This window comes from Pelecanus crispus, chromosome 9 (genome assembly GCF_030463565.1).
Source record: "Pelecanus crispus isolate bPelCri1 chromosome 9, bPelCri1.pri, whole genome shotgun sequence".
Classification (NCBI taxonomy): Eukaryota; Metazoa; Chordata; class Aves; order Pelecaniformes; family Pelecanidae; genus Pelecanus; species Pelecanus crispus.
Window position 1 is genome coordinate 44,557,661 of NC_134651.1, and position 27,423 is coordinate 44,585,083.

The window sequence follows — 27,423 nt, forward strand, 5'->3', positions numbered from 1 at the left end:
AGCGATAACATTTGAACCTATAAATACTTTAAAACACCTGGAGTCAAATCCAGGTGACTTTGATTTTGCAATGGCTTGATTGTGTCAGCACAAGACTTGCTGTTTTGCTGTTCTTCCTCTAGATGAAGTAGTTTTGGTGCAGTTTCTGTGCTTTGTTTCAATGAACATTGTCTTAGAATCAAATTAATTGAACAGTCTTACTGCTTTCAGCTCTGTGACTTTCCACGGTGAGAAACTTAAACCTTTAAACTCTTGTGCATTAGAAAAGTTAACAGTTATTTTGACATGTGGCATAGTGTCTGTGTGAAAAAGCACTGCACTGTACTGGTGCTCGATTAGGGCTGTGCCTTGAGATTGCTACTCTTTCAGAGGCTGTAGTTGCAACAGTTTGTTAAACATAATGTTTCAGTAGCTCTCTGAACTATAATGTCATCCACTTAAAAGAACTTCATGTAAATGGGGATTTAGAACTGGCTCTAGAGAGAAAGAGCTGAATGACACAACAGGAAGCAATAGAAAACTGAACCAATGCTGCAGCCAGATTAAGGGACAGGCAGTGACTTAATGCATTGCAAGGTGTGATGGTAACTTCAGAGTGGCCACACGAACGCTGAAGTTTATGCTGAGTTTCAGACTAAACTCTGGCTGATACATGCTCATAATTTTCAGGAAAATTCTCTTTCAGCTGCCACTATCTTCATACTGTGTCTCAGCTCCAATATATCTTAAGCTTCTTAGCAGGTAGTAAACACCTCAGTAGTCCTAAGTATTTTACTGTTCACAAGTTGAAAAATATCTGATGGAAACGCACTACAAACAAAGCATGTAGAGAAAACTCCTTTTTGTGAACCTAGTTCGTCAGAAGGGCTGGAGGTTTTCAAATAAAAGAACTTGTAATCATTTCAGAAACTTGTCAATGCATTTGGTTTGTGTAAATTTTAAGAATTCGTAATGAAAACTTGTGGTAAAAGACTTTAGTGAAATATATGTTCTTGCTAGTAATGCAACAGACAAGATTTTCAGACCTAATGGTGAAATATGAATTCAAACAGTTTTTACACTAAACTAGTCACCACTTAATTGTGCTCGGTTTCACACTTTTTATATTCTAACTTGTGCTTAGCCTCCACGGCAGAAGAGGAAGATGAACCCTATTGTCTTTAGGGAAAAAGCTTCCAATGTCGTCTTACAGCCCAAATGCAACAAAATTTTAATTGAAAATGCAGCAGAACATTGTACTCGGCGCTCTTCCGACCTCCCAGGTGTATGGTTCTGGTTGACTGTCTGGATCAAGTAATGATTAAAAGTGCATTTTTTTCTAAAACTGCATGTGCCCTTTAAGCATAAGACCTTCTCTGAAGCCACATGTGCCAGTGACTCATGCTCCTGGTGTCCTGTTTCACAAATTCTCATTGTGTGATGGTAGCAAAGACAAGCAGGCAAAAATGCTATCCTATATAGATAGTATATAGGAATAAGGTAGAAAACAGGGTTACAAACTGTTTTCTCTTTTTGTTCTCCCACTAAATTGATGATCTGATGAATGATATTACTGAAGGTTCCTCTAATGAACTCGTTTCCCCTCTCTCTGTTGCTAGAAGCAGTTTCCTCTTTCTGCTTGTCTTGAGGCTCCTTTCATTGTTAATTAAATAGCACAATGAAGAGTTTGCCCAAATGTGCGGAACACTGTGTGGATGAGATTTTTCCCCTTACTGCTAGGGAAAAACCTTTGCAATTCTAAATAGTAATGACCCAGTTCATAGTGAAATTCCTGAGTCTAGGCTATGGGGAAATAAAAATACAAGTAATTGGGAAGTAATTCCTATATTTCACACAACTTGATATAAGTCTATACTGTAGAGTTGGTATGGGCAGTAAAGCATCTTGCATCTGTTTGTCTTATTTGCCTCTTACTAGGACAACCTCATTACTGGTTCTCCTGTTTCTTCCTGTGTCTCATGAATCCTCAATTTAAGGCAGAGGAAACTGATTAGTAACTTCTGTGCTTGGGAAGAGATGGAATTGCCTGTATAACAGATAGAATCATAGAATATCTCAAGTTGGAAGGGCCCATAAGGATCATCGAGTCCAAGTCCCTGCTCCTCACAGGACTACCTAATTCTAAGCTGTATTACTCAGAGTGTTGTCCAGACACTGCTTGTGCTCTCACAGGCTTGGTACCATGACCGCTTCCCTGGGGAGCCTGTTCAAGTGGCCAGCCGCCCTCTCGGAACCATTTCTGTCATGAGTGTACCTTCACATCCTGTTGGCAAACTGTGCCCTGGAATGTTGTGGTTTTGTTTGGGTTTTTCTATTTCTGTTTGTCACTAATTTGAGGCCAGGCACTTTTGTAAGGAATCTGATGATAGTTGTATGTGGTTTTTCACATCACGAAGTTTCCATCTCTGTTGGTGGTTTTAGGTTAGAGGCTAGAAGCTGACTAAGGTAGGGTCGCTGGAGCCTCCAAGAAGTGGTTCCTGTAATGTAAGGGGAAGTCTGTTTCGCTGCTACCTGAGAGCTGTACTGAATCTGGAGAGAGCTACGGGGCAGACGGCCACTTTCATGACCACTATTCCCACTTCTGTCACAAGCACCAATGCCACAGCTAAATGTTTAAAAGTGAAATCTCAGCTGTTTATTGTGAAGCCAAGAACAGCCTTGCATTCGCTGAGGATGATGATAGGCCATGTTTTTCTTCACTGTATTGCAAAGTTCACTGCCAGTCTTTTGCAAACAGCATCAAGGAACTGGAACAAGAACAGCTTGTCCATGTTTTCCGTGAGGCCTCATAAAATCTGTAAAATGAGAGGAAGAATAATTGCAGCGAGACATCTCTAGAGCTCGTAGATGATTGAGAAGTAATGCATCTGTCTGGCCATTAGACACATGAAAAGCCTCTGCTTTCTCTTACATGCTCAAGCTGTGAGTCAGTATGAGCAGATTGTTTACAGTTTATTCACAACATGGAGTTGTGAACAAAATTTAAAACATGTGTGAGCATTCCTGCTCACACCCGAAGTACAAACTGACTTTATGGCTCTGCATATTACACTTTGGCATACCCAGCTGTTTTAAGGGTGCCAAGACTTTTTGTAGGAGTTCATTGTTAAAAGTATGTGCAAAGCTGTTTTAAAAATTACTTCCAGACAGTTCAAGAATATAGAGATGAATTCATAACAGAAATGGATGGTGTAACACTAATGCACAAGAAACATTTCTTCAGAAATGGTGCCTTTTGGTTATGTGTAACAGTTCTTTTTAATCAGTGGCTAAACACATCAGCCCATGAAATTCCTGGGTTTTGCATCAGTTCAACGTTAAATGATCTCTGTCTTTTAGGTCCATCTGACGTGTCAGCAATTATGAAATTCAGCAGGAGACCCACGTGTCCTGATGCCTCAGTAGCAGCAAGTCTACCGACACCTCCTGTACCAAGGCACAGGAAGAGTCACAGCCTGGGAAACAAGTGGGTACTCCAGGCTGTCTCACGCTCAGGCAATTTCACACATCACAAAGGTTTAAGATAGCAGCAGAACACTCTGGTATTTGTCCCTTCCATTTCTTGTATTGCAAGAGTGCTTCAGGCTTTACTGTGTATTCTCTCAGTTTTCTCTGGACACTTTGTTATTTTTGCTGACTCTATTCTCTGCTAGTGCCAGAGGTTGGCAGTACTTGAAAGCTGTATATCCACTTTGGTCTGTGGATTCCTGGTGTGAATACCTGATTTTTTTTTTTTTCTTTTGTTTTTTAAATATCTTGCTAGTACCTCTAAGGAAACTTAATAGCTTCTTGGCACACCTTATCATTCAAGAAGGTTGTGAGCTTTTGCACTGTTTTACCTGTGTAATATGGATTAGAAACATTTTTCTCTACCGTTTACCCAGCTAAGTGAGATCACCTGCTTCCCAGCTAAGGTTTCAGCCTCTACCAAATTTCACAGTTAATGGATTAGGGAAAAAGAAGTTCACGTGACTTGTCCAAGGTCATAGAGTGTTGATGTGTTAGTTCAGCTTAGTGAAGGACCACGAAGCAGCAGCTTAGCTAGGGTCTGCTTTTTCTGGTTTTCTACCTTTGCCTCCACCCAGGGTGTTCAGGTTTTGTACAGGGAGAAAAAAAAAATTAAAACTTCCCGTCTGCAGAAATTTAATAACTGTTTCTTACAAAGACCACTAAAATCTGAAACGTGTTTTGGTAGTCAAGCATACGTACGGCAGAGGGAAAGCGTGAGCAGTACCATTTAATTGCCTGCTACTTCATAACCTGTTGATAAGGCAAAGTCTGAGCAGAAATGCCGGGAGCCAAGGGTTGCTATTAGGTGACATTAAGAGGAGTTTTGCATTTCTCTCTGTCCAATTTTCCAGCATGATGTGTCAGTTCAGCGTGGTGGAGAGCAAAAGCGCCACCTTCCCGACGGAGAAGCCGCGCCACCTCCTGGATGACAGCGTCCTGGAGTCGCACAGCCCGGCCCGCGGCCAGGCGCTGGGCTCGCTTTTCACCAACGGCCTTTCCATAGGTAGGGTCTGTGTGGGGAACTGGCATTCCTGCTGCTCTGGAAACTCGCAGAGATACCCCCGAAGCAGGGAACTAGGAAGATCGTTAGCTCCTGTGCAAAGACTGGTCCCTTTCGTGGAAGAAAGGAGATCAGAACTGCTGCTCAGCTACCTGGTCCACTTTATCTCAGCTTTCCTCAGTTACCTACTGATGGTTTTGGGAAAGGTGGCACGAAGAAAGATTGTCTTTGTGTATGCTCTGTATCTGACACAGAGTGTTTGTCAGCTTTCACCAGGGAAAAAAAAAAAAAAAGTGCTACTGAAAAGTGGATATATATTTTGAAAGCTGTCTTTTCACAAAGAAAACTAATTCTAACAATATATTTTAGAAGATGGGAGAATAGTTTAGCTGTGCTCTGAGACGTCAAAAGAAACATAAAATGAACTTGTGAAAGAGGATGATGACAATTACATTATGGTATTATAATTAATAAAATAATAATAAAGTAATCGAGATTCTGTGTTCTAAGCAAGAGAAAGCCATCTTCTAAGTGACTCAGGCTATTTCTAGAATAGGAAATAGACTGTGAAGGATAGCAGGTTACTTGACCAAGAAGAGTTTGACACTGAGGTGATCTTTGAACTTCTGAAAATACAGGCACAGCTCACTCTGTTATACTGAGCATTAGAAGATCAGTCCTGGGCAAATTAAAACTGAGCTAAACAGGTGTGCCATGGAAGGAGGGACAAATCGGTCATGGGCTTGGAAGAGAAATGGGGACTATCATTGTGAATACCATCATACTGATTTGTTACGGCTCCTAGGAGCAGCATACAGCTGGCATATCCTCTGTTACAGGTGTGCTTGCTCGTTGAAAACAAACAATGATATCATGTCTAATAACTTTAGCAACTTACAGATGTTGCGGTAGAAATGCTGTCTTACAGAGTAACTGGATTTTGTGTTCCTGAAGTGCTCAGCTTTTGAAGGAAAAGCAGCATAATGAAAATTAAAGTAACATGTAGATGTCTGGTATTTAAACACAGCAGTAACCATGACTTCATTCATCAGTGAGCTATTATAAATGGGAAGGCTCATGTAAGCCTCTTCCAATTTTAGATTTTACCATGAACTCTAAAGACTTCAACTTTGAAACACCATTTGAGTAAGCAATTTCTATGGTACTATATAAAGATTATTCTGGTGGTCCACATACATTGGCTTTGTATTTTCCCTTGGGTGGTTTTCTTACTCCTTCTCTGTACTACTCTCTTTCTAGATAGCAGTGAAAGCTCAGAATTTAGTGAGGAGCTGCCGTCAGGGCTTGAAAGGTGAGTTAGTCTTCATGTACACTCACTGAGCACTCTACATACTTAGCTAAGAAATTAATGAATGATCCCTAACATAGGTAAACCCTAAATCAATAGTTATTTTTATCAAATTATCGATTAGTTAGGAAAAAATGGCAAACTTTTTGAAAAAAAGCACTGTAAAGTTATTGTGGTTTTCTTCCCATGGACCTGAAAAGATTGGGAACTATCTCTGTCACATTTACCAAACCCTAACTGTTGAAGTCGCAGGCTGGAATTTCCCTCATCAGATATTTGCATTCACAAACAGGGGTCGTTTATATGCCACGCTGGGGCCTAACTGGAGGGTACCGATCCGGAATTCTCCTAGGAGTCGAAGCTGTGTCTACAGGTACAGTTCAGGGTCTGCCTTGCTCAGTGTATGGTGCTAAACTTTCATTTGGCTCTCTATGCTTTCCTAGCATAAGGTATTTTGTGTCCAAACGTATCCTTGTATGACCGTATCAACTCATGGGAGTCTTTCCCTCCTGATTGTAAAAATTCCTATTAATGCTAAAGCAGGGGTATGGCCCACTGAGATGAAATTCAGTTTAGCTATTGATTTAACTAATTATACCTGGCTTCCATATTGCATAAAACTAGTGTTTACTTTGGGTTTTATGACATTACAGAAGCAGGTTTGTCATGAAGGCCATCTTTGCCTTCTATGACAAATAATGATGCTAGAAGGATACCTTCTTGATCCTTTCTGGCAATTTATTTCCTGATTTGCAGGACAGCTATCCATAACAACTGTTTGTGTCAGAGAGCTATAGTATGATGTGTTGGTTTTGTACAGTAAAGAGGTGTTACCTTGGACCCCGAGTAAGAGAGGGAACATCTGCACTGTGATATGTAGCAGGCACTCCCAGTGTTGCTAGTCACTAAGACATGGATTTTTCAAAAAGAGGTAATCCATTTACAGCCCAAAGAGAGGTGACGTGGAAAATTGTATATTGTTAGAGCTATAAAAATCATTCATTGCATCCCTACTTGACCTGGACTTGATAAATTCTGTGGTAGTGAGAAGTGAAGAAGTATATATGAACAGTAAAGAAAACAGGGCCCTGAAACAGTATTCTGCAAATACTGAGATTTAGCTGGAGTTTAAATCCAGTCAGTTTTTATTTTGTATAAATTAGTTTGCTAATTGTAGAACATTGTAGAATGTTGATACAATATGTAAATGTAAGTACAGCCGTTTTACTTGAGCTAGTAACATCTGATAGCAGCACAACTTAGAAGTCGTCAGACAAGAATAAAAATGCATACATTATAAATAAGTAAAGGAATAAATTTTGGAACAATATTTCAGCTATTATACCTGCTTCTGGAAAATACTCTTTTAACAGGTCTATGGTAGATTTGTTTCAAAAATTGTATAAGCTAGAAACAAAATATAAGAAGATAAAAATGTGAAAAGCCTATTAAATCCACAAAGAAGAATTATTTGCTAAAGTACATTTCTTACGTTTATCCACCGTCAAGTAATTCTAATGCTTGCATTCAATCTTCATTTTCTGGAATCTTCGGCAAGAATACACATTAGCACAAACAAGGCGATTCCATTTAATCAAAGAAGATGCACCTGACAGTTTGAAGGGCTGTTCTTGCACAGGTGGTGTTGCTGGGTATATCGCTCACCAGTGTGTTTCTATGACACCATCATACTTGTTCGTGGACAGGATAGTGTTCCTGTCACAACTGAATGGTAGATCATATACATGTCCTTTTCCTGGTATTCATTACTAAATGTGATTTAGTTGGCTCTGGTTAAACTTCGTTGGCCTTTATAAGAATATCAGGGCTGTGATCACATGGCAATGAAGAGAGGTTAGCAGCAGATAATTCTGACAGATCATCACCTACCAATCACTCTTTGGTTGTTATGTTCTTAATGGCTGCTTACATTTCTAACTTAGCCTGTACTTGGGTTCTTTCAGTTGCAGCACTTTTTCACTGTTGTATGTGGGAAGCTCTATGTTCGTCCTGGGAAAGGAAAAAATATTTTAATCACTGTACAATAAATTATTTGGCATTGTTATATAGTTTTCCCAACTTTTTTCCAAATAGCCAAGGTAAGTTCGTACATTATTTTTTGATAGCTAAGGTTTATTTTAAGATAAAATTACATTTGTGGGAGCTCTAATTGCCAAAATTTTAAGCCATAAGTTTCCAGAAATCCAGATAATTTCTGTAATTTACCAGAAGGAAATAGAAAATTGCCTGTTTTCCCTTTGACTTTGGGCCTCAATATTTATTCTGTTTTGATTTATATTTTTTCGTGTCTAAGTCCCCAGAATAGAACCTTTTGTTGATTTGCTGTTTTTCAAAGATGCTGGTTCCTATTTGATATCTAGATCTGGAAAAATACATGTTACAGAGTCAGGTGTCAGATGATACAATATATGTAAGGCAATGCAAGAAAAATGTATTTAGAGCTAAATTATATTGCTTGCTTCTTGTCCTTATTTGTTTGCTCAAATACATATGGCAATGTTTTATCTCTCCAGCCCAACAGGGGCCTGCAGCTGCACATTAGGTAGTTCCACAGGAGTCATTACCATGGAAGGGCCATTAAGAAGAAAAACATTGCTCAAAGAAGGCAAGAAACCTACTGTAAGTGATTCTAATTCTTCCTGTAATTCTAATTCAGTAGTGGCTGGTTTAATTTCCAGGATTAGGTTAAACCTGCAGCTTGATACCACACAAAACAATGTTCCTTGTTATTATCAATTGTAAAATCATTTTCTGTTCAGTTTTAACTGGGTTATAACAAGGTTGTAACCTTTGTATGTCATTTGATCTACAGTGGTTTTGCTTCTCCCTGCATTTGCAAGTAATGTCTCTAGGTTGTGACAGCAGAGCAAGAGTAAAGCAGCTCTGTAAATCAGCATGCATTTCTGTGAGGGCAGAAATTTAGTATCACGGTGAAATGGGAAGGCTGCAGGGCATCCACCCATAGCACCAAAGTCATGGTAATTCATACTTAACCTAAATTCACAGGTTTCACGTGGTTCTGGTCCTACACATTTGGTAATTTTTTGCTTTCTGTAGAGCTCAGTGATATTTCTTATGTGCAACCCTACTGTTCAGCGCTAAAAGGTTGGAACGATTGCAGAGATGTCATCTCAATAAATTTTACTGATCAAATGCAGAAGTCTAAGATCTGTCCAGTAGAAGGCAGCACACTGTTTTGTTGTGAAGCGATCAGTCCAGATATTTTTATGAGATACCCAAGTAAGATGGATTGTGTTCACAGCCGTCCATCCACATTTAGGTAGCTGGGCTGATTTACCCCAGGAGACACTGTTTATCTAACTCTCCATTCCTTGCTTCTGAAATTAACTTTGGTGGCACTTGGACTTGCTTGTGAATAGCTTTTTTAAATTTCAGAGGTATGTAGAGTTTTTCCTAATTTTTTTCCTTTCTGATTCAGCTCTCCTCGTGGACTAGATACTGGGTTATGCTTTCAGGATCAACTCTTCTGTACTTTGGAGCAAAATCATTAAGAGGCACTGAAAGAAAACATGTAAGCTTTACATTTGTTCTAAAACCAAAAATACATATTCATAAGTAATCGGGAAGGGTGCTTGAAGTGTACTTGCTGTTCCAGGCTAAGCCATATGTCTGCACAACTTTTACAGTCAAAAATTAATCCCTAGTACAGTCTCAGCTGTGACTGACTCGTATGTCTCTTCCAGTATAAATCTACACCTGGTAAAAAAGTCTCCATTGTGGGCTGGATGGTGGCACTACCTGACGACCCTGAGCATCCTGATATTTTCCAGCTAAATAACCCTGACAAAGGTAGATGTTGCACGATGGACATTGTCTGCATTATGTTTCTGTGACAAGAAGTAGATTAATCTCTGTTAATGAGTTTGTAGATTACAGCACTTGCAGTGGCACTCATTTAAAAGACTGCAGAGGGAGATTTTTAATATACAATTTTCAAAGGAGGGTACAAATTAAATTTAACATATTTCTATGATATGCTGTGGTGCTTCTGTGGTGCCTACAGAGGTACTGCTGTGTCTTGGCAGTTACTGTAAGTTTTGCAGAAATTGCCCAACCAGTATGAGATTGCTGCATGTGCATGTGCCTGCATACCCTGATCTCCAGGTTTCCAAATAGCTTTCTTAAAATTGGTCAATATCAAATCTTGACTTACACTGAGGCCAATTAAAATATTATGAAAATTCTTCAAACATCAAACTGTTTACCAAAAAAAGCCTTTTAAGTAATTATTAATTACTTTTTAGTAATTAATTTTGAAATGCCATAACTCTTCCGCCTTGATTAAACTTTAAAAACTTGAAAAGATCAGAAAGCCTCTGGAGTTATTTTGCACTTTGAGTGGTTACATAGAGATTTTTGAGGCTTCCTTCACTTTTCATGTTTTCAACTTCTGTGCTGGATGTGGATTTGCATCTACTGTGTGAAGTGCATCTCTTGGGTGTTGACTAAAATGCCTAAAGTATTTGATTGCAAGAAACATTTTACAAAATAATGAGGCATAGAGGAAACTCGCAGTAGGACATTGAAGAAAACTAAATTCACAAATATCAAACGCATTCATAAGAAGTTTGGCAGTAACCACAACAGTCTTAATGAGAAGAAAGCCAGGAGTAAATTAGATGTGACCTAAGTGGTCTTTTCTGTGGCTTTAATTTGGCCTCTCTGCCTTTACTCTCCTGTTAGCTTTGCAGGCCACATATGTTCTCATACTCCCTTCACCCAAGGATTGTTGGGTAACATGCCTCACATGGTCTCTATTATGTGAGCAACATCCTGTTTGAGGATTTGAGGTGCAAATTAATTTAACAGTTTACTTCAGGACTTTGGCTTCTGCACAGAAATTAGAATCCCTTGAAACTACACGTCTGTCTGCAAATTTAGAGCTTTTGATTTTCTTATTTTTGTAGGCAATGTTTACAAGTTCCAGACTGGGTCAAGGTTTCACGCAATATTATGGCATAAGCATTTGGATGATGCATGCAAAAGCAACAAGCCTCAGGTAAGGCTGTAAAACTTATTTCTACCCACTGTTTCATATTTTCCAAAAATCCTTACTAGAAAAGATACCTCTTTGCAATCTGTGTTCACACAGAAAATCTGTGTTCTGTGGGGACAGACATAAGTCCTCTTTTTGTACATTGATCCAGTTTTTCAATAGGAGGAGCAATAAAAATTATTTAAAATTACAGAATTCCCACCTAATCAGGATTTGTGCAGGTCTAGCTATAGGTTTGGTTACCTTAACAGCATATAACCTCTACAGTCACCACTTCAAGTGAGGTAGCCCCCCTTCAGATTGGCTTTCTCATAGACAAAGAAAGGAAACACGTTAGCGTTTACTCCCATGACTGGGTCTACACCAGTCTGTGCCATTGAAGAGAGTGTCCGATAAAATGCTATGTTTGTCCTTTATATAGCAGCCTCATTCTTCTCTTGAGGAAAATGTTCATTCTTAAAAGGATTTCCAAAGGTTATATTAATAGGATGCTGATCCACATAGGACCTAAAACAGGATGCAGCTCAAGAATCTTCTTTACACACACACACACGCCCCCCATGCATGCTGGTGACTTCGTAGAATACTTTGGCTGGATTTGGTCCATGAATAGAAAAATCATTTGAGTCTGTCTTTCCTTTCAGTTATGGGATCAGCCCTCTTTTGGGCCTGTTTGGGACTGATTACACTTTTCATGTTGGATAGTAAATGATTAGCCCACTCTTATTTTGTAACCTTGCAGTTTACCAATGCCGTAATAGGCTCAGGAGCATTATACTGCTGAATAATTTACATTCTCTTCCAGGTACCTGCTAATCTAATGTCATTCGAATAATTTGCTCTCCTACCTGGTGCAACTTCAAGTGCCAAACTGAAGAAACAGGCTATTGTTCTCTAAGGAGGAAGAGGAGAATGGTTTTCCTGACATGAGCCAGCCACAAATATTTCAGCACTTTCCTGTGTAACTTGAAAGTGATTCTGGCACAGCTTTTAAAAGCAGAAAGTGAATGTTGTCTTTAGGACCAGATATAGTCTCATGCACTGAGTGAAAGCAGACAAGTTAGATGGACAGAAGATTAATCCTGTCTCCTGCAGGATTCTAGAGCCCTCAACTTTTCGTGGTCAGAGACTGCCGTGAACTGATGTTAGACCACAAACTGAGCATCATATCTTCTGCCTATTCTTTTTTTAAATGGTTCTTTTTATTGTTAAGCTGCTTTGTGTGACTGAAGAATATTTGGCCCATGTTGGGTTTCAATTCTTTCTAATGCACAGAATGATTGACAGTGTTAACTTGCTGCAAAGTGTCAATTAGAATAGAAAATTGTGGAACAACATTTTTATAATCTAAGTGCACTGAGTTGCTTGGCAATGTGGCTGCCTCAGATTTTGTATCAAATCTCTGGACAATTCTGCTGTTCACATTTGAGCTATTTGGGAAAAACGTATTTTGGCACAGGACAGTTAGTTTTCTTTTCATTCAGTTATGTTACTCAGGAATGACCTGACTATGGATTTAAGGCTGTTTAAATTTATGTTGTGCTAAAGGTTGTCTTTCATTCTCTTACTAGTGGCATAGTTGCTTACAAGTTTGGGTTTTCTCTTCAGTCTGAATGTTGTTCATCTTAAATCCCTTGGTACAGGGAAGCAGGTAATCCAGTGTTACGTATCACAAGGCCCTGGCTTCTCAGAGTGATTCCATATAATTGTTTCTGCTCTGTCTTTTTGTGGATGACTCAGCTCCGCTCATTTCCAGTACACGATGCACCTTTATGACATATAGTACTGGCACATGGTACTGCTGTTATGAAATCCTGAAGGCAACAAAGGCTAGGCAAGACTGTCTGACAGTGGAGCAAGTACAAAGAAGCTTCCACACCAGTGTCCAGAGAACAAAAAAAAGAATGTAGCTGAGCCTTCTCCCCTGAAAGAACGCTCTCTACATCCATAGCTGTATCCCTGCTATGCCTGAGCACTCCTGTGGTCAGAGTGTTTTTTCTGTTCCCATGCTAAGTTCAGCACTTTTTCTGTTTGAAACTCTTTTGCCATAAGGCATCAGTATTCAGACTTCATCAAGCACTGGAAAACCTCTTCTGAGTTTCTTGATAATGCATAGAGGAGAAATCTGCAAGCCAACCTCTAGCTTACAAACTGTGAAACAAATGGAAGTTTAATTGAACAGAGCCTATATTAGAACAAGCTCCCTGGCGTTAGGAGTATTTATTCTATGGACTTGCATGATTTTCTAAATTTTGATTTTGAAACTTCTCTAACAACAACAACAAAAAACCCCACCTGTATTGTTAAATATAGGTCAACTGTAAGTTTTGTGTTATTTTAAGTGTTCATGTTACAATCCTGAGAACCAAGCCTAATACATACCAGCTTTTCAATAAAACCAGTTGCTGACAACAACTGCATTTAGATCCTGGGACATGTGAAAGTGTACGTAGAGTTGATAACGTTTCTTTGATAGCTCAGGAGTTGTGTGAAAAGGAGCGGCAATGCAAAATACACCTTTTTTTCTCCTTTTTTGCTAAATTAAGACAACTTTGAACTAGGAAAAGCATCAGTATCTGTGAGGGCAGGGCATCCAATTCCATTAGAGACAGTGTAGAAGCTTTTGAATGTGGTGAAATCCTGTCACCAGTAAATGACTTCAGACTGTTAGAATATGCTATCTGAATTATTTTGCACCTGTGGACTATTGTAATTAGTTATCAGTGAGTTTATTCATGAAGATGCAAGTGTTACGTGGACTGCCATTTTAATGAATGTGCCACCCATGACCCTGTGTATTGTGTGTTATTAGCATTCATAGGGTTTGAACTGTGTGCGTAACGGTGACCAAAATGATGACACACTAACCAAAACAGAACTGTCAAGAGGTTTTTTTAAAGTTACTTTATTAGTAGTCCTGTCCCCTTAAAAGGGAATAACGTGGTCTGTCTTAAATATAAGCTAAATTTAAAATGGAACACTTATTGTCATGAAATGTACATACATTAGAAGCATGTAAATACCTACTCATTTCTAATGTGATGTAGTGGAAGTGAACACCAGTGAGGACTTGTGATGTTGTTTCCAGCATATAGCGATTGACATAAACTAATGGATGTTGTAACAACTTTTAGTAATGTTTAACAAGCCTCCCTTGGAAAGAACAATATCTGGTGACTGATACAGTAGCAATAGAATGAGCCTGTACACACTCAGAATTTAATGGCTTTTAGAATTTAAGGGTCTCTAAAGTGTTATATGTGTTATTATATGTACAAGAGGTAGAGTGTTCTAGCCTTCAAAAATACACTTTTACTCAGAATTACAAGCCATAGAGCCTGTTGGAGAAGTTACAAAAGGGCCCATTTTCACTTGCTTGTAAAACAGATTCCCAACTAGAACGGAAGCATCTTTGCCAGAAACCATGATGGGCCCCAAAACAGTGTGGCGTGAATGTAAGGCAATATTTATGAATGATTCTTAGATGCAATCATTTGTCACTGACAAAAGATGACTCTGTGGAGAGATTAAATCCTTCAGTCCTACTCAATCCTCAAACTCAAATCCTGCTCAAAACCTTGGAATTTGGAAATATGTCAAAAGCAACTTGAATTCCCTCACACTACTATCACTTGAATGTAAAAAGCATTATATAGAAGAAAGATTAACATAGCAAGCAATAGTTTTACACAATAGGCAGGTAAACATCTTTTCAGTATAGCACAATTGTGACATTTCTGCACAATATAAAAAAATTCAGAATGATGGCAGTGTAAGAATATTATTAAAATATCATAAGCCAATTTTAAATGAGTTTTTAGCATTAAACAATTTGTAGCTGCTGATTTGAGTTTTTACGCTGTCATTTGGTACCATTTGCTGTCATCTAGTACTTTTAATGTGAATTGAAAGCTGCTATTGAAATACAATGTACTGCATATCAGTACTGATTAATACAGCATTGTCACAAAAATATCACAAACCATACAAGTTTTCATCCATCAAAGAGAATAACTGCAATAGTAGTGTAAAAATAAACATTATCTCAGAATTACTATTTTCAGAATTGTGAAGATATAAAATGTATGTAGGCAATATTATTAATTTATTAATGCGCAATTTTGATGTTAATTCAGTGCCAAAATGCATGTTTTTCCAAATAGCACTAAAACGAGGCAAAGAAAGTAGTTTTCAAATTGCAACTTATTTGTCACATTATAATGTAAACCAATTTCAACATTTTGGTTTGTTTTGTGTGAAAACCGTTGCACTATTTTTGGCTGTATTTTCCAGCAGTCCACTGCATGCCATTTGTGTAAGGATTCTTTCTATAATTCTTGTGAACTGTCTCACCCATAATAACCCTGACGTTGGAATCTAGGTTTTTGGCAAAGTATTTTGTTACCTCAGTCTTGTATCAAGTTGCTGTATTTTTCAGTTTGTTACATTGATAATGATTGTTTCACTAATTAAATACTTTAATGTAAAAAAAAAAAAAAGTTTGTTTACTTCAACAGCAATTGGATTTGGTTGTAAGTTTAAAAATGTGCAGGGTATGTATGCTGTTAAAATATTCTGAAAAGAATAGTAAAGGTATAGAAGGAACATTTTAGCTCAAAGGCAGCAAGCATGTTGTATTTGTGAATGAATCGTAATACAGTTGAACAGACTTTATAGTGCGCAGTGTGTAGCCATTTAATAGTATAAATACAACATTTCTAACAGAAAATGGAAAAACCCTCCAAATTTGCAGTTCTTTCAAGTGGGATTTGGAAAGTCTAAAGAGGTAGAGATGAACCTATCCTCTTGTTTTCCTAAGAAATGTATCTTATCATTGCCAAACTTGCGTGTTGACTTGGACAGCAAGGTAAATTTGTTTGCACTTACAGTTAAACTTTATTTACACATTTGGATTCTCAACTCCACCCACTGAAATAGACAGGAAAAAATATTTCCTCCACTAATAAAATGATCTGCCCTGCATTACACAGTATATCAGTGTAGACATGTAATAATATCTTTTGATATTAAAATCTGAAATTTCCTTTCTGGTTTCAGTGATGAAATCGAGGTTCAGTCAGAACCGTGAAACGCTGAGCACAGCGGACAGGGATAGCCTAGCAATCAGATGTCCAGTCGAACTTTCTCTTGGAAGAGATCAGTGTGGAAATGCTGAACAGTGTCCATCTTCTTTGGTAACTTCTCTTCTTACATGTATAATTTTTCTCTCAGTCCCCATGTGTAAGAAATCGGGAAAGGAAGGCAAGAGACCGGCATGGCTGAGTCAAGACCTGCTGGTCAAATTAAAGGGCAAGAAGGAAATGCACAGGCAGTGGCAGCAGGGACAGGTATCCTGGGAAGAATTGCCCGGTTGTGTAGGGATGGGGTCAGGAAGGCCAAGGTGCAGCTGGAGCTGAACTTGGCAAGGGATGCAAAGAATAATGAGGGCTTCTATAGGTACGTCAACCAGAAAACGGAAGTCAAAGAAAGCGTACCTCCCCAATGAACACGACTGGCAAACTGGTAACAACAGATGAGGAGAAGGCTGAGGTACTCAACAACTTTTTTGCCTCAGTCTTCACTGGCAGCCTCTCTTCCCACACCTCTGGAGTGGATGGACTGCAAGGCAGGGACTGGGGGAGCAAAGCCCCTCCCACTCTAAGAGAAGATCAGGTTCGAGGCCACCTGAGGAACCTGAACATACACAAGTCTATGGGACCTGATGAGATGCATCCCAGAGCCCTGAGGGAATTGGCTGATGAGGCTGTCAAGCCACTCTCCGTGATATTTGAAAGGTCATGGCAGTCAGGTGAAGTCCGCAGAGACTGGAAAAAGGCAAACATTGCACTCATTTTTAAAAAGGGTAGAAAGGAGGACCCTGGGAACTACCAACCTATCAGCCTCACCTCTGTGCCTGGGAAGATCATGGAGCAGATCCTCCTAGAAGCTACGTTAAGGCACATGGAGGACAGGGAAGCAATTTGAGATAGCCAGCATGGCTTCACCAAGGGTAAGTCTTGCCTTACCAAGCTAGTGGCCTTCTACGATGGAGTGACTACACCAGTGGACAAGGGAAGAGCTACAAATGTCATCTATCCGGACTTCTGTAAGGCCTTTGACATGGTCCCCAACAACATCCTTCTCTCTGAATCGGAGAGATACGGATTGGATGGACAGAGTGTTTGGTGGATAAGGAATTGGCTGGATGGGCGCATCCAAAGGGTAATGGTCAAAGGCTCAATGTCCAGATGGAGATCAATGACAAGTGGTCCCTCTGGGGTCCGTGCTGGGACCGGTACTGTTTAATATCTTCATCGAAGACACAGACAGTGGGATCGAGTGCACCCTCAGCAAATTTGCAGATGACACCAAGCTGAGTGGTGCCATTGACACACTTGAGGGATGCCATTCAGAGCAACCTGGACAAGCTTGAGAAGTTGGCCCATGTGAACCTGTTTCATTGTAAGTATTTTAAGGAAAGCATCAGTAAGTGTCTCTTACATCTACCAAATAGTTCTTTTCACCGATAGCATCAGTTTAAATGGGAAAATTGATTGGAATTCCTCTCCTCTCCTCCCCATAGGCAACAGGATAGAAAATAAACGAAGTGAGCATATTAGGAAGGAAAAGCAACAATGACTACCTTCCAGATTGCCATTACTATTGTTACAGAGGCAAATTGCAGGGGAGAAACAGGACTACTTTCTGCATTGCAGTTTTTCACTGAAAGGTAACATGCTTTTGTGATACAATACCCAAAGATGAGTACTGAAGAGCTCATTAAATGCTCGTCATGTCCAAGCCTCTTGTTTTGTACCCGGGGAGGGAAAAATCAAAATGAAATCTTTAGTAAGTTTATTCCTACTTTAGATGTCAGGCTGTGCTAAGTATGTAAGTGATGGCACTGGTAAATGACATTAATTTTTCTTCTGAAATCAGTAATGGTTGTTGTGGTATTTCCGTATCTGTGATCTATTACTATGAACATTTGTTTATCAAATTCTGAAAATATACCAGACATTTCCTTACGGGGAATGTTAAAAAAAAAAAAAAAAAGGTAAAAATTTACATGTGTCAGTGGACCTTCAGATGTGAGAGCAAGTCAGATAAGCATGTTAGGAAGGATGAAAACACCTATTTTGCATCAACTAAAACACAGTTGTGCATAAGAAAGTGCAGATAGCAATGAATTGGAGGAAGTACCTTTTGTATTTCTGGACTTTGTCTGTAGCCATGCTCTTACTGCCAGAAATCAGCTTTTCAGCTTTAAGGAAGAGTAGATTGTGTTCCAGGTGATTACTTGCTTCAGATGATCCATGCTTTGGGTTTGCAAGCATGATGTAACTGAATATAAAGCAAACAAGCAAGGTCAGAAAACAAGTAAGATTTGTTCTATTCTGCAGAATAAAAAAGTAAGCAACCAGCTAGATAAATTATTTTACATATGATTTGTTAATTGATACCACTATCTTAATAAAACGATAAATATAATTTTTGAACACATAGGAACACCCTAGAACCTTGGAAACACTGGAAGTTAGTTGTAGCAAAATAGTTACCATTTCTTGTAATAATACAAAACCATTAATGAATCTGTTTGACATGAACACAATGAACGTATGCCTTGTCTTTTAGAGGGTAATGTCATACTCCTTTATCGGACAGAGACAAAAAAATTGAAAGCAAGGGAAGGGGCAACTAGCTGGTGCAGAAATGAGTAGGTGAAGATTTAAAAAAAAAAAAAAAAAAACACACACAAGCAAAAAAAACCCCAAACCTCCCACACTCCCTTTTAGATTACAAGATGTTCTTTGCTGCTTTCACGTACAGCATACTTGGAAGTCCAACTAGTCTTGTCTGCATTGTTTAGTAGTGCAATAGTTTTAATTCTTTCAACAATTGGGAGACGGGGAGGGAATAGTTTTTATTTCACCTGCCAGCCTCAAAGAGGGTGTTTGTAACTGCTGAGGAGACTTGATCTTCAGATCCTGAGGGTGAGTACAGGTGGCACAGTAAAAGCACGTTCTAGCACAGCTGCTGAGTTATAAAACTTATTTTGCCAGTCATTAAAAACACCATTTTTGCAGCCATTTCTTGGAGCACTGTGTGAAGCTGAGCACTTCCTATGTTGTGTCTGAGAGTTAATACAGAGTTGTGGTTTCACCTGACAGGTAGCTAAACACACAGCTGTTTGCTCAATCCACTGGCTTCCAGTGGGATGGGGGAGAAAATTAGGGAAAAAAAATTAATGGGTTGAGATAAAGACAGTTTAATGGGACAGAAAAGGAAGGGAAATATAATGATAAAAGAATATCCAAAGCAAGTGATGCCCAATGCAATTGCTCACCACCCGCCGACCGATGCCCAGCCAGTTCCCAGCAGCGATCGCTGCTCCCCGGCCAACCCCCCCAGTTTCCATACTGCCCATGATGCCGTATGGTATGGAATGGCCCTTGGGGCAGTTGGGATCAACTCTCCTGGCTGTGCCCCCTCCCAGCTCCTTGTGCCCCTGGCAGAGCAGGGGAAGCTGCAAAGTCCTTGACTGGCATACGCAGTGCTGAGCAACAACTAAACCATCAGCGTGTTATCAGCGTTATTCTCATCCTAAACCCAAACACGGCGCTGTGCCCGCTGCTGGGGAGAGGATTCCCTCTGTCCCAGCCGGGCCCGGTCCAGTCGCGCGCACCCTACCCCCGCGAAGCCCGTTCCCGCGATGCCGCGTGCGGGCGGAGCCCCCGGGCACGGCGCCGCCGGGGCTCGGGTCGGGCGGGCCCTGCTCCCCACGCGCCCCCGCCACGCGGCCCCGGGAGCGGCCGCCGCCTCGCCCCGTCCTCGTGGGCTTGCGCGCGGCCTCCCCGTCAGGCGCCCGGGAGCGCGCGGCGGTGGCGGGAGCGGCCCCGGGGAGCGCGGGCGGCCGCGGGCTTCCCCCCCCCCCGGCCGGCTCCCCGCCGTTCGCCGGGCCGCGTCCCGGGGCCGCGCTCTGGCGGGGCCGCTGCCCGGGGCCCTCGCGTCCCGCCGGTCCCGGCGCAGGGACCCGCACGGGGCGGCACGCGAGCGGCCCGGTGCGCCGAGGCTGCAGCCCCAGCGAGGGGAGCGCGCGGGCGGCTCCCGGCCCCGCAGCCCGGCCCGCGGCGGGAAGCGCGAACCCCCGTGATGCAGCGCCGGGGGCAGCCGGGCCCGCGCGTTCCGTTCAGACTGCGGGGCCGAGGAGGGTGTCGGGCTGCGGCTCCTGCGCAGCATCCCGGGGCTGGCACCACTTGTGGGAGAGGCTCGGCGGGCTCGGGATTTTATTTCCGCTCAAGAAATGGCAAATAAGATGGTGGTCAGCTGTAGCATTGTTTTTCCATGCTGGTGCTAACCGCTGAACGGTAAGTTGAAGGTATATATTAATTGTACAACCCGATTTGTTGAAGTCTCCGTTTGAATATGCCCCAAGCCTGGAGTTTGATTTTAGATTTAAAGAATGCGTAACTCCTCGAAAGAGTGGTTTCAGCCTGTGTTGCGGGTTAACCCCGGTAGGCAGCTGAGCTCCACGCAGCTGCTCAGCCACCGCATCGCACCGCAGCGGGACGCGGAAGAGAATTGGAAGGGCAAAAGGGAGAAAACTTGTGGCCTGAGATGAAGCCAATTTAAGAGGTAAAGCAAAGCCGCGTGTGCAAGCAAAGCAAAATAATGAATTTATTCGCTACTTCCCATTGGCTGGCAGGTTTTTAGCCATTTCCAGGGAAGGAAAGCAGGGCTTCATCACGTGTAACAGTGACCTGGGAAGACAAATGCCATAATGCTGCATGTCTCCCCCTTCCTCCTTCTTCCCCCAGCTTTTATTGCTGAGCATGACATCATGTGGTATGGAATATCCCATCATGTGGTATGGAATATCCCGTCATGTGGTATGGAATATCCCATCACGTGGTATGGAACATCCCGTCACGTGGTATGGAACATCCCATCATGTGGTATGGCATATCCCATCAGGTGGTATGGAATATCCCATCACGTGGTATGGCATATCCCGTCATGTGGTATGGAATATCCCGTCACGTGGTATGGAATATCCCGTCACGTGGTATGGAACATCCCATCACGTGGTATGGAACATCCCGTCACGTGGTATGGAATATCCCATCAGGTGGTATGGCATATCCCATCAGGTGGTATGGCATATCCCGTCACGTGGTATGGAATATCCCATCAGGTGGTATGGAATATCCCGTCATGTGGTATGGAATATCCCATCATGTGATAGAGTATCACAGCAGTCAGGGCTGATTAATAATGACCTAGGAATGGCTTTTGAACTAAATTAGCACTTTGTTCCACCTTTTAATAAGGACAATGCTAATTGTGGAGGGTTAAAGAAAGTTGATGGAAAAGAAGGTCTGAAAATAGAAGTCGTACAGCAATGGTAAAAACAAGATTCCAGCTGGAGGGTGATACTTAATAATTCCATTCCAAAATTCTAAGAAGACACACAAGCTATTGAAGACCCTATAATGGGTGTTTAATAAATGTGTTGTGAGCATAGTGGTACCATGAGGCAAAAGAAAGCACGAGCAGTTCCTTGGTTTAGAAAGAGGGGGGGAAAAAAAAAAAAAAGATTATTTAAGTGTACACAAGCTTGTAAGTGCAATCTTGGTCACATACAAGGTTTTAGAGTAGATTTTAGAAGGACTATGACAGAAGAAATAAGAGGAAATGTGATTAATTTGAGCAACCTGATCTAGTGAAAGATGTCCCTGCCCACAGCAGGGAGGTTGGAACGAGATGATCTTTAAAGGTCCTGTCTAACCCACACCATTCAATGATACTATGATTCTAACTGGGACAAGAGCTCTTTATTATGACCTCGCTGCAGAAGAAAACACATTGTGTAACTGCACTTGGCTGAAAGACTGGGTGGAAGTATGAATCTTCAGCTGACAACAAGCTCAGATGTCTCTGTGCGATGTGGTGCATCTGCAAAAGATACACTCCTAGCATACGTAAGAAAGAAAATTTCCAACAACGATGAGGGCTTCTCACTCTCATGTACAAATGGACAAGGAACCGAGATTTCCAGTCTCCTGTACTAGAGATTGATTGGAACTGGGCCAACTGCACAGCAGCAACTGGTCAAGGAAGAGTGCTTCTTACGAAATGGTATTAGAACAGCCTGTCTTGTTTAATGAAACAGTAGCAGATATGAAGACTAGGAGGTGATATGACTGCAGTCCATAAATGCAATAGGGAGGAAGAAAGGCTCTTTACTGTTAAGGGGAATACTGAAAAAGAACAAACTGGTGCAAAGTAGCCATCGATACTATTAGCTAAATTTAGTATTAAAGCAAGTCTGCATAATTTGTATCATGTTCTACTTGAATAGTAATTGGAATTAAAAGACACAAAATCAGAATTAATTATTGTTATTGTTGTTATTATAAAATAAACTCTTTTAAATATGCTGGAAGCATATTTTTAAGTTAAAATTTGCCAAGTACTTTCTATAGTGAGGAAATCTAAATATCATGTTCCTAATTAATCTGACTATGTATTTTCTGACTACATAGCTGTGCCGTTAATTTCAGGGGAATCAAAATTCATCATGTCATGTATTGGGGAAACCCATGAATTTCACTCCTCAAACAATTACATATTTCTTTTCTTTAAGAATCTGTGTTCTGGTGTGTCCTGAGTTCTGTATTTTGCTCTTTTTCTCTGCTTCTAGAGCCTGCCGTTGTTTCAGATCTCTCTCACAGTTCCTCATCAGAATCTGTATTTGCCTATTTTAATTAGGCCTATAGTATGTTACTAAAAACATGATTGCCCAAGAAATACAGATATATAGTATATTTTTCTAGTTCTCTTTAAGTACGTGGGTGAACTGTGGATATATCAACATACAGGATTGATTTCCAGAAGGAAACTTAAGTAGCCTTAAAATATCACCCGAGCGCCTAGGTTTGATTTGCTTCAACAACTCCACACTCAAGTTTGTAATTTAAATTAATTTCTTGGGAGGCAACTGTGCTTTGCTCAAGAGAAGGAAAACTGGTTATTCTGGTAGGTGTGGCTGCTGTTACTGACATTAAAGAACACCAACCATCTGAAATACAATGTGTCAGCAAGTGTCTTAGGTATCGTACCAACATTTTTTTCCTCAGTGTTGTTCTGTATTGAACAATTCTTGCAATTTATCTTAAAAATATTTTAAGGTTTTTTCTGGTTAGAATAAACAACTTGTAGGCTATACCTTAGCAAAAAATAAATAGAGGACTGAACAGAACTTCACTCAGCTGTCTACTTTAAAAGGTACTTTTTCCTTTCAGATGTTCACTGTTCAAAACACAGTTGAAAAGGTATATTTTTGTTATTGTTCATTATTTATAGCTAGCAAAAGCAGAAGAAATAACGTATAATAAATTAATGAATATTTAATGTTGACATGTTTTGATATTTCTTTAGTAAAAACTGTTTATTCTACAAGACTGAACAATATTTTAAGTCATAAATAGATAAGACTGAGGAAAAAATGTTAAAATGACCTACTCAATGTTGTAAGAATGCTAAAATATATAACAACCTGGGAATAAGAATGCTCAGGGGAAACTTTTTGTCTGACTTTAGAATGTTTAGTAAAAAGACTTAAAAAATTTGAGTTGTTCTCAGTCACAAATCTCCAGCAGAAAGTTGTGTGACAGTAGCAGGCTCTTACTGTGTGTTTGCAGTCCTGCTCTAAATTGGAAGGGGGGGAAACTTCTCGGGGGGACTCTCCATTTCAGAGACAGAAGAGTCCGCGCTGTCTGCTGCTGCTGCTCTGCTCTGTGCCTAGCGTGATGTAGTGAGATTCCTGGTGCACTGTGACTGTTCTCTTCTGGAAAGCAGTTTCTCGGTAGCTAGGAAAGGCCACCATAAATCATATGGGGCATTTTAAGGGGTATGTTGTGACCGTTGTTCTCCTTACTTTGCTTCTTCAGGAAAGAGCAAGTGTGAAAATATTGCACATTATTCTGAAGGTGTGGGCAATTATTTTTTGCCTAAACTCAGTTGAGATTCAGAAGCTAGATTGCTGTATTCAGAAGCTAGATTTTACTGGTTAGAAAATACTGTGTTTAAGCAGAAAACTAGACCCTGGGGGAATTTTTGAAGCCAAGCAGTGAAATTGCCAGTGAATTTAGGCACTTCCAAAGTTATGAAGCTGCTGAGTATGGCATCTGGATCAAAAGTATGGATTTAGATTCTTTCTAGTTTTGTATCTTTCTTTTTTTTTTTTTTTTTTTGAAAATGCTAGTGTTCTGCTCTTATCACAAAACAGTATTGAGACAGAGGCTCTCAAAATAGCTTTACACAATGTGTGAAATATGAAAAAGAAGTATGAAATACTAGGTTTCATTATTTTAGAATAGACTGAGTAATACACTTTGGAAAAAATATTGTTAGATATTTAGCATGTGCGTACTCTCTGAAGATACTTAGATTACTAAGTACTTAAGCAAGTGATTTTATGAAGAGTCTTGAGAAGTAAATGAAAGGACAAGAAATATGAGAAACTTCCAATATCTGCTACGCCTATGACCTTGCTACCTGTTTTAGCTATAAAATGTATACCTAGAAATCTGGGTCTTTTAATGGTATGATTTTTTTTTTTTCCTTAGCAGCTGGCTTTATGCAGCAATGACATGCCTACTAGAAACATTTGCTTCAGTAGAATAAGTTTATTCCGTCTTGACATTTTACCCCACGCTTCTTGCTGGCAGTCAGGCATACTCTCTTCTACCAGTCCAGTTCTCTGATCTAACATGAATTTGATTAATCTACCAGCCCAGTTTTCTGATCTAACGTGAATTTGATTAAGCTGGGGCACTCTTCTTCCAAGAATCTCTGTGGTACAAGCAGGCCTTTGAAGAGACTTGCTGGCCCCTTACTGTTTATGAATCATATCTGGATGCCTAAAGATGAATTTGTAAAGCAAACTTTAATCTGAGCTCCACTTGCAGAAATTACTGCTTGAGAGTGTCACGAGCTTCCTGTCAGGCATTAACCCTTGCTAGCACATGAGTGCTGCTAAAGACTTTGGCCATCCAGGTGTTCAGGGATGCCTCTCTGTTCCTGCAGCAGCAAGAGTTTAAGACCTGACCCCCCAAACCATGCCAGGAGCTGAGCCAGCATTAATGCAGTGTGAGGAGGCCCAGATCTCTAGCAAGCATGATATGATGCGACCCCTGCAAGCCCTGCCTTGCACAGTGCTACGTAGGGTACAGCTGGTAACTGAGAATAAGTTTTATACCCCCATAGATTTCACCTGTCTGCTGCCGAGTTGTATGAATTGGCCTTCCTCTGTGTATTGTCTCATCTGTGGTGAACTGCAAGGTAGGGCATTTATACATTAGAGATTGTATCGTCTGGACCATCATATGCAATCCCCAATTGCCATGTTTTTTATGAACTTGATTAATTCTGTATACATTTAATTTATATATATCTGCCCCTAGCTTGTCTGTGAGAAGTCCGGTTGAGGGGGGGTTTTATGTATAATTTACCTATACACGGTGTAGGGGGGGGAAAAAAAAAGCTTTTGTTTTGCTTTAAAAATTACTGCCTAATTATTTAATTGGATGTTCTAAAATTCAGATTATAGAAAATAATTAATAATGGCTTCTTGTTCTCCTGTGTATAGACCTCTATCATATTCTCCATGTACAGACATTGTTCCACACATCCGACATATAGAGGCATTCAGAGTGTCACACACAGTATCGTCCGTCCCATTAAAGGTGTGTTCTGTGACTGATTTTTCATAGAAGCACAGTAGCTGGGTCTCTGATTAATTCAGTGTACAGTGGTAGAGTTTTGTCCCCCATCGTGTTTGTGAAATTCTTGAGCAATGATCATGAGTCAATATTATCTCACACTACGTATTTTCTTTCCTGCAGATGCAGCAGCATAAAGTGCAAGGACAAAGAAATTTGCATCCACATTTAGATACATTCAAAATCTTGTGTTGTGGGAAAAAATCTTACTTTGCTGCTGCTGTGTGCGTTATTACTCTAACGTCAATGGTCATGCTTTCTTATCTTAGGTTACAGAGACTTCCTCACCTGCCAAAATTAATTCAAGAAGGTAGCAGATGTAGAGGGAAAATTAGCAATAGCACAATAACAGCATTAAAAGATAACAGAACTTTTATTATATCCCCATACTTTGATGACAGAGAAAGCAAAGTCATTCGTGTGATTGGGATTGTTCACCATGAAGATGTAAAACAACTCTACTGCTGGTTCTGCTGTCAGCCCAATGGAAAGATATATGTATCAAAAGCAAAAATTGATGTTCACTCAGATAGATTTGGATTCCCTTACGGTGCAGCGGATATAGTTTGTTTGGAACCCGAAAACTGTGATCCAACACATGTATCAATTCACCCATCTCCACATGGACATATTGACCAGCTGCCAAAGTTTGAAATTAAAAACCGGAAGGTGGAGACCTTTTCTGTTGACTTCACTGTGTGTATCTCTGCCATGTTTGGAAATTACAACAACATCTTGCAGTTTATACAGAGTATGGAAATGTACAAGATTCTTGGGGTGCAGAAAGTGGTGATCTATAAGAACAACTGCAGCCATCTGATGGAGAAAGTCTTGAAGTTTTATACGGAAGAAGGAACCGTAGAGGTAGTTCCCTGGCCAATAAACTCACACCTCAAGGTTTCTTCTGAATGGCACTTCATGCAAGATGGAACACACATTGGCTACTATGGACAAATCACAGCTCTAAATGACTGTATATACCGCAACATGCAGAAGAGCAAGTTTGTGGTTCTTAATGATGCTGATGAAATAATTCTTCCCCTTAAGCACCCAGACTGGAAAACAATGGTGAGCAGTCTTCAGGAGCAAAACCCAGGGACTGGCGTTTTCCTCTTTGAGAACCATGTCTTCCCAGAAACCGTATCTACTCACGTGTTCAACATTTCGTCCTGGAATACTGTGCCGGGTGTTAACATATTACAGCATGTTCACAGAGAGCCTGACAGGAAAGATGTAATCAATCCCAAGAAAATGATAATTGATCCACGACAGGTGATTCAGACTTCGGTCCACTCTGTCCTACGTGCTTATGGGAACAGTGTAAATGTTCCCACGGATGTTGCCCTTGTTTATCACTGTCGGGTGCCCCTTCAAGAAAACCTTCCCAGAGAATCCCTCATCAGGGACACAACACTATGGAGATACAACTCATCATTAATCATGAATGTTAACAAGGTGCTATATCAAACTGCACTGTTAGCTCAAAAGTGAAACCTCGGTTATAAGGAGGGAAAGTGGAGAGCTACCCGTATGGTGGGGCAGCAGAGGATATCAGTTAAAGATCATATTAAAATCACTTCCATGTGAAATTCACATCTTACATTTAAGAGAACAGCCCTTTTATGTACTGTACAAAGATAAATGCATTTGATTTGTGAACTGAATCACGTACCTTGTAAGAGTCCACAGTGATCGAGTGCCGGTTAAGAATTGTGTTTCTCAGGTAAAGTCTCTACTGCAACTTTGTAAGACGCAAGAGCTCAGGCATAGTGAGGAGACA

At 40.5% G+C, this 27,423-nt stretch overlaps 2 protein-coding genes across 3 annotated transcripts in view; both read left to right on the forward strand.

The window, feature by feature from the left end:
- The window catches only part of RALGPS1 (Ral GEF with PH domain and SH3 binding motif 1), a 113,248-nt gene extending 98,303 nt beyond the window's left edge, over nucleotides 1-14,945 (forward strand). The window contains exons 13-21 of one of the 2 annotated variants that reach the window (XM_075716205.1): nucleotides 3,340-3,466; nucleotides 4,362-4,513; nucleotides 5,771-5,822; nucleotides 6,112-6,192; nucleotides 8,354-8,459; nucleotides 9,280-9,372; nucleotides 9,545-9,650; nucleotides 10,769-10,860; nucleotides 11,663-12,415. In XM_075716205.1, the coding sequence (XP_075572320.1) occupies nucleotides 3,340-3,466; nucleotides 4,362-4,513; nucleotides 5,771-5,822; nucleotides 6,112-6,192; nucleotides 8,354-8,459; nucleotides 9,280-9,372; nucleotides 9,545-9,650; nucleotides 10,769-10,860; nucleotides 11,663-11,692 (839 nt within the window). In that variant the 3' untranslated portion in view covers nucleotides 11,693-12,415. Of the gene's footprint in view, nucleotides 1-3,339; nucleotides 3,467-4,361; nucleotides 4,514-5,770; nucleotides 5,823-6,111; nucleotides 6,193-8,353; nucleotides 8,460-9,279; nucleotides 9,373-9,544; nucleotides 9,651-10,768; nucleotides 10,861-11,662; nucleotides 12,416-12,587 lie in introns of those variants that run through there. The other variant, XM_075716204.1, reaches the window with a different exon arrangement.
- A 5,797-nt stretch (nucleotides 14,946-20,742) lies between these two features.
- LOC104029723 (uncharacterized) lies at nucleotides 20,743-27,134 on the forward strand. The gene is made up of 2 exons (XM_075715963.1): nucleotides 20,743-21,077; nucleotides 25,913-27,134. Exons 1-2 carry the CDS (start codon nucleotides 20,743-20,745, stop codon nucleotides 27,132-27,134), a joined length of 1,557 nt encoding a protein of 518 aa, XP_075572078.1.
- The last annotated feature ends 289 nt before the right edge of the window (nucleotides 27,135-27,423 follow it).

Coding starts and splice junctions, on each gene's coding strand:
- LOC104029723 (XM_075715963.1), top strand. CDS start 20,743: ATGTGGTATGGAATATCCCATCACGTGGTATGGAACATCCCGTCACGT. Junction 21,078..25,912: donor ATGGAATATCCCGTCATGTG/GTATGGAATATC, acceptor TTCTTATCTTAG/GTTACAGAGACTTCCTCACC.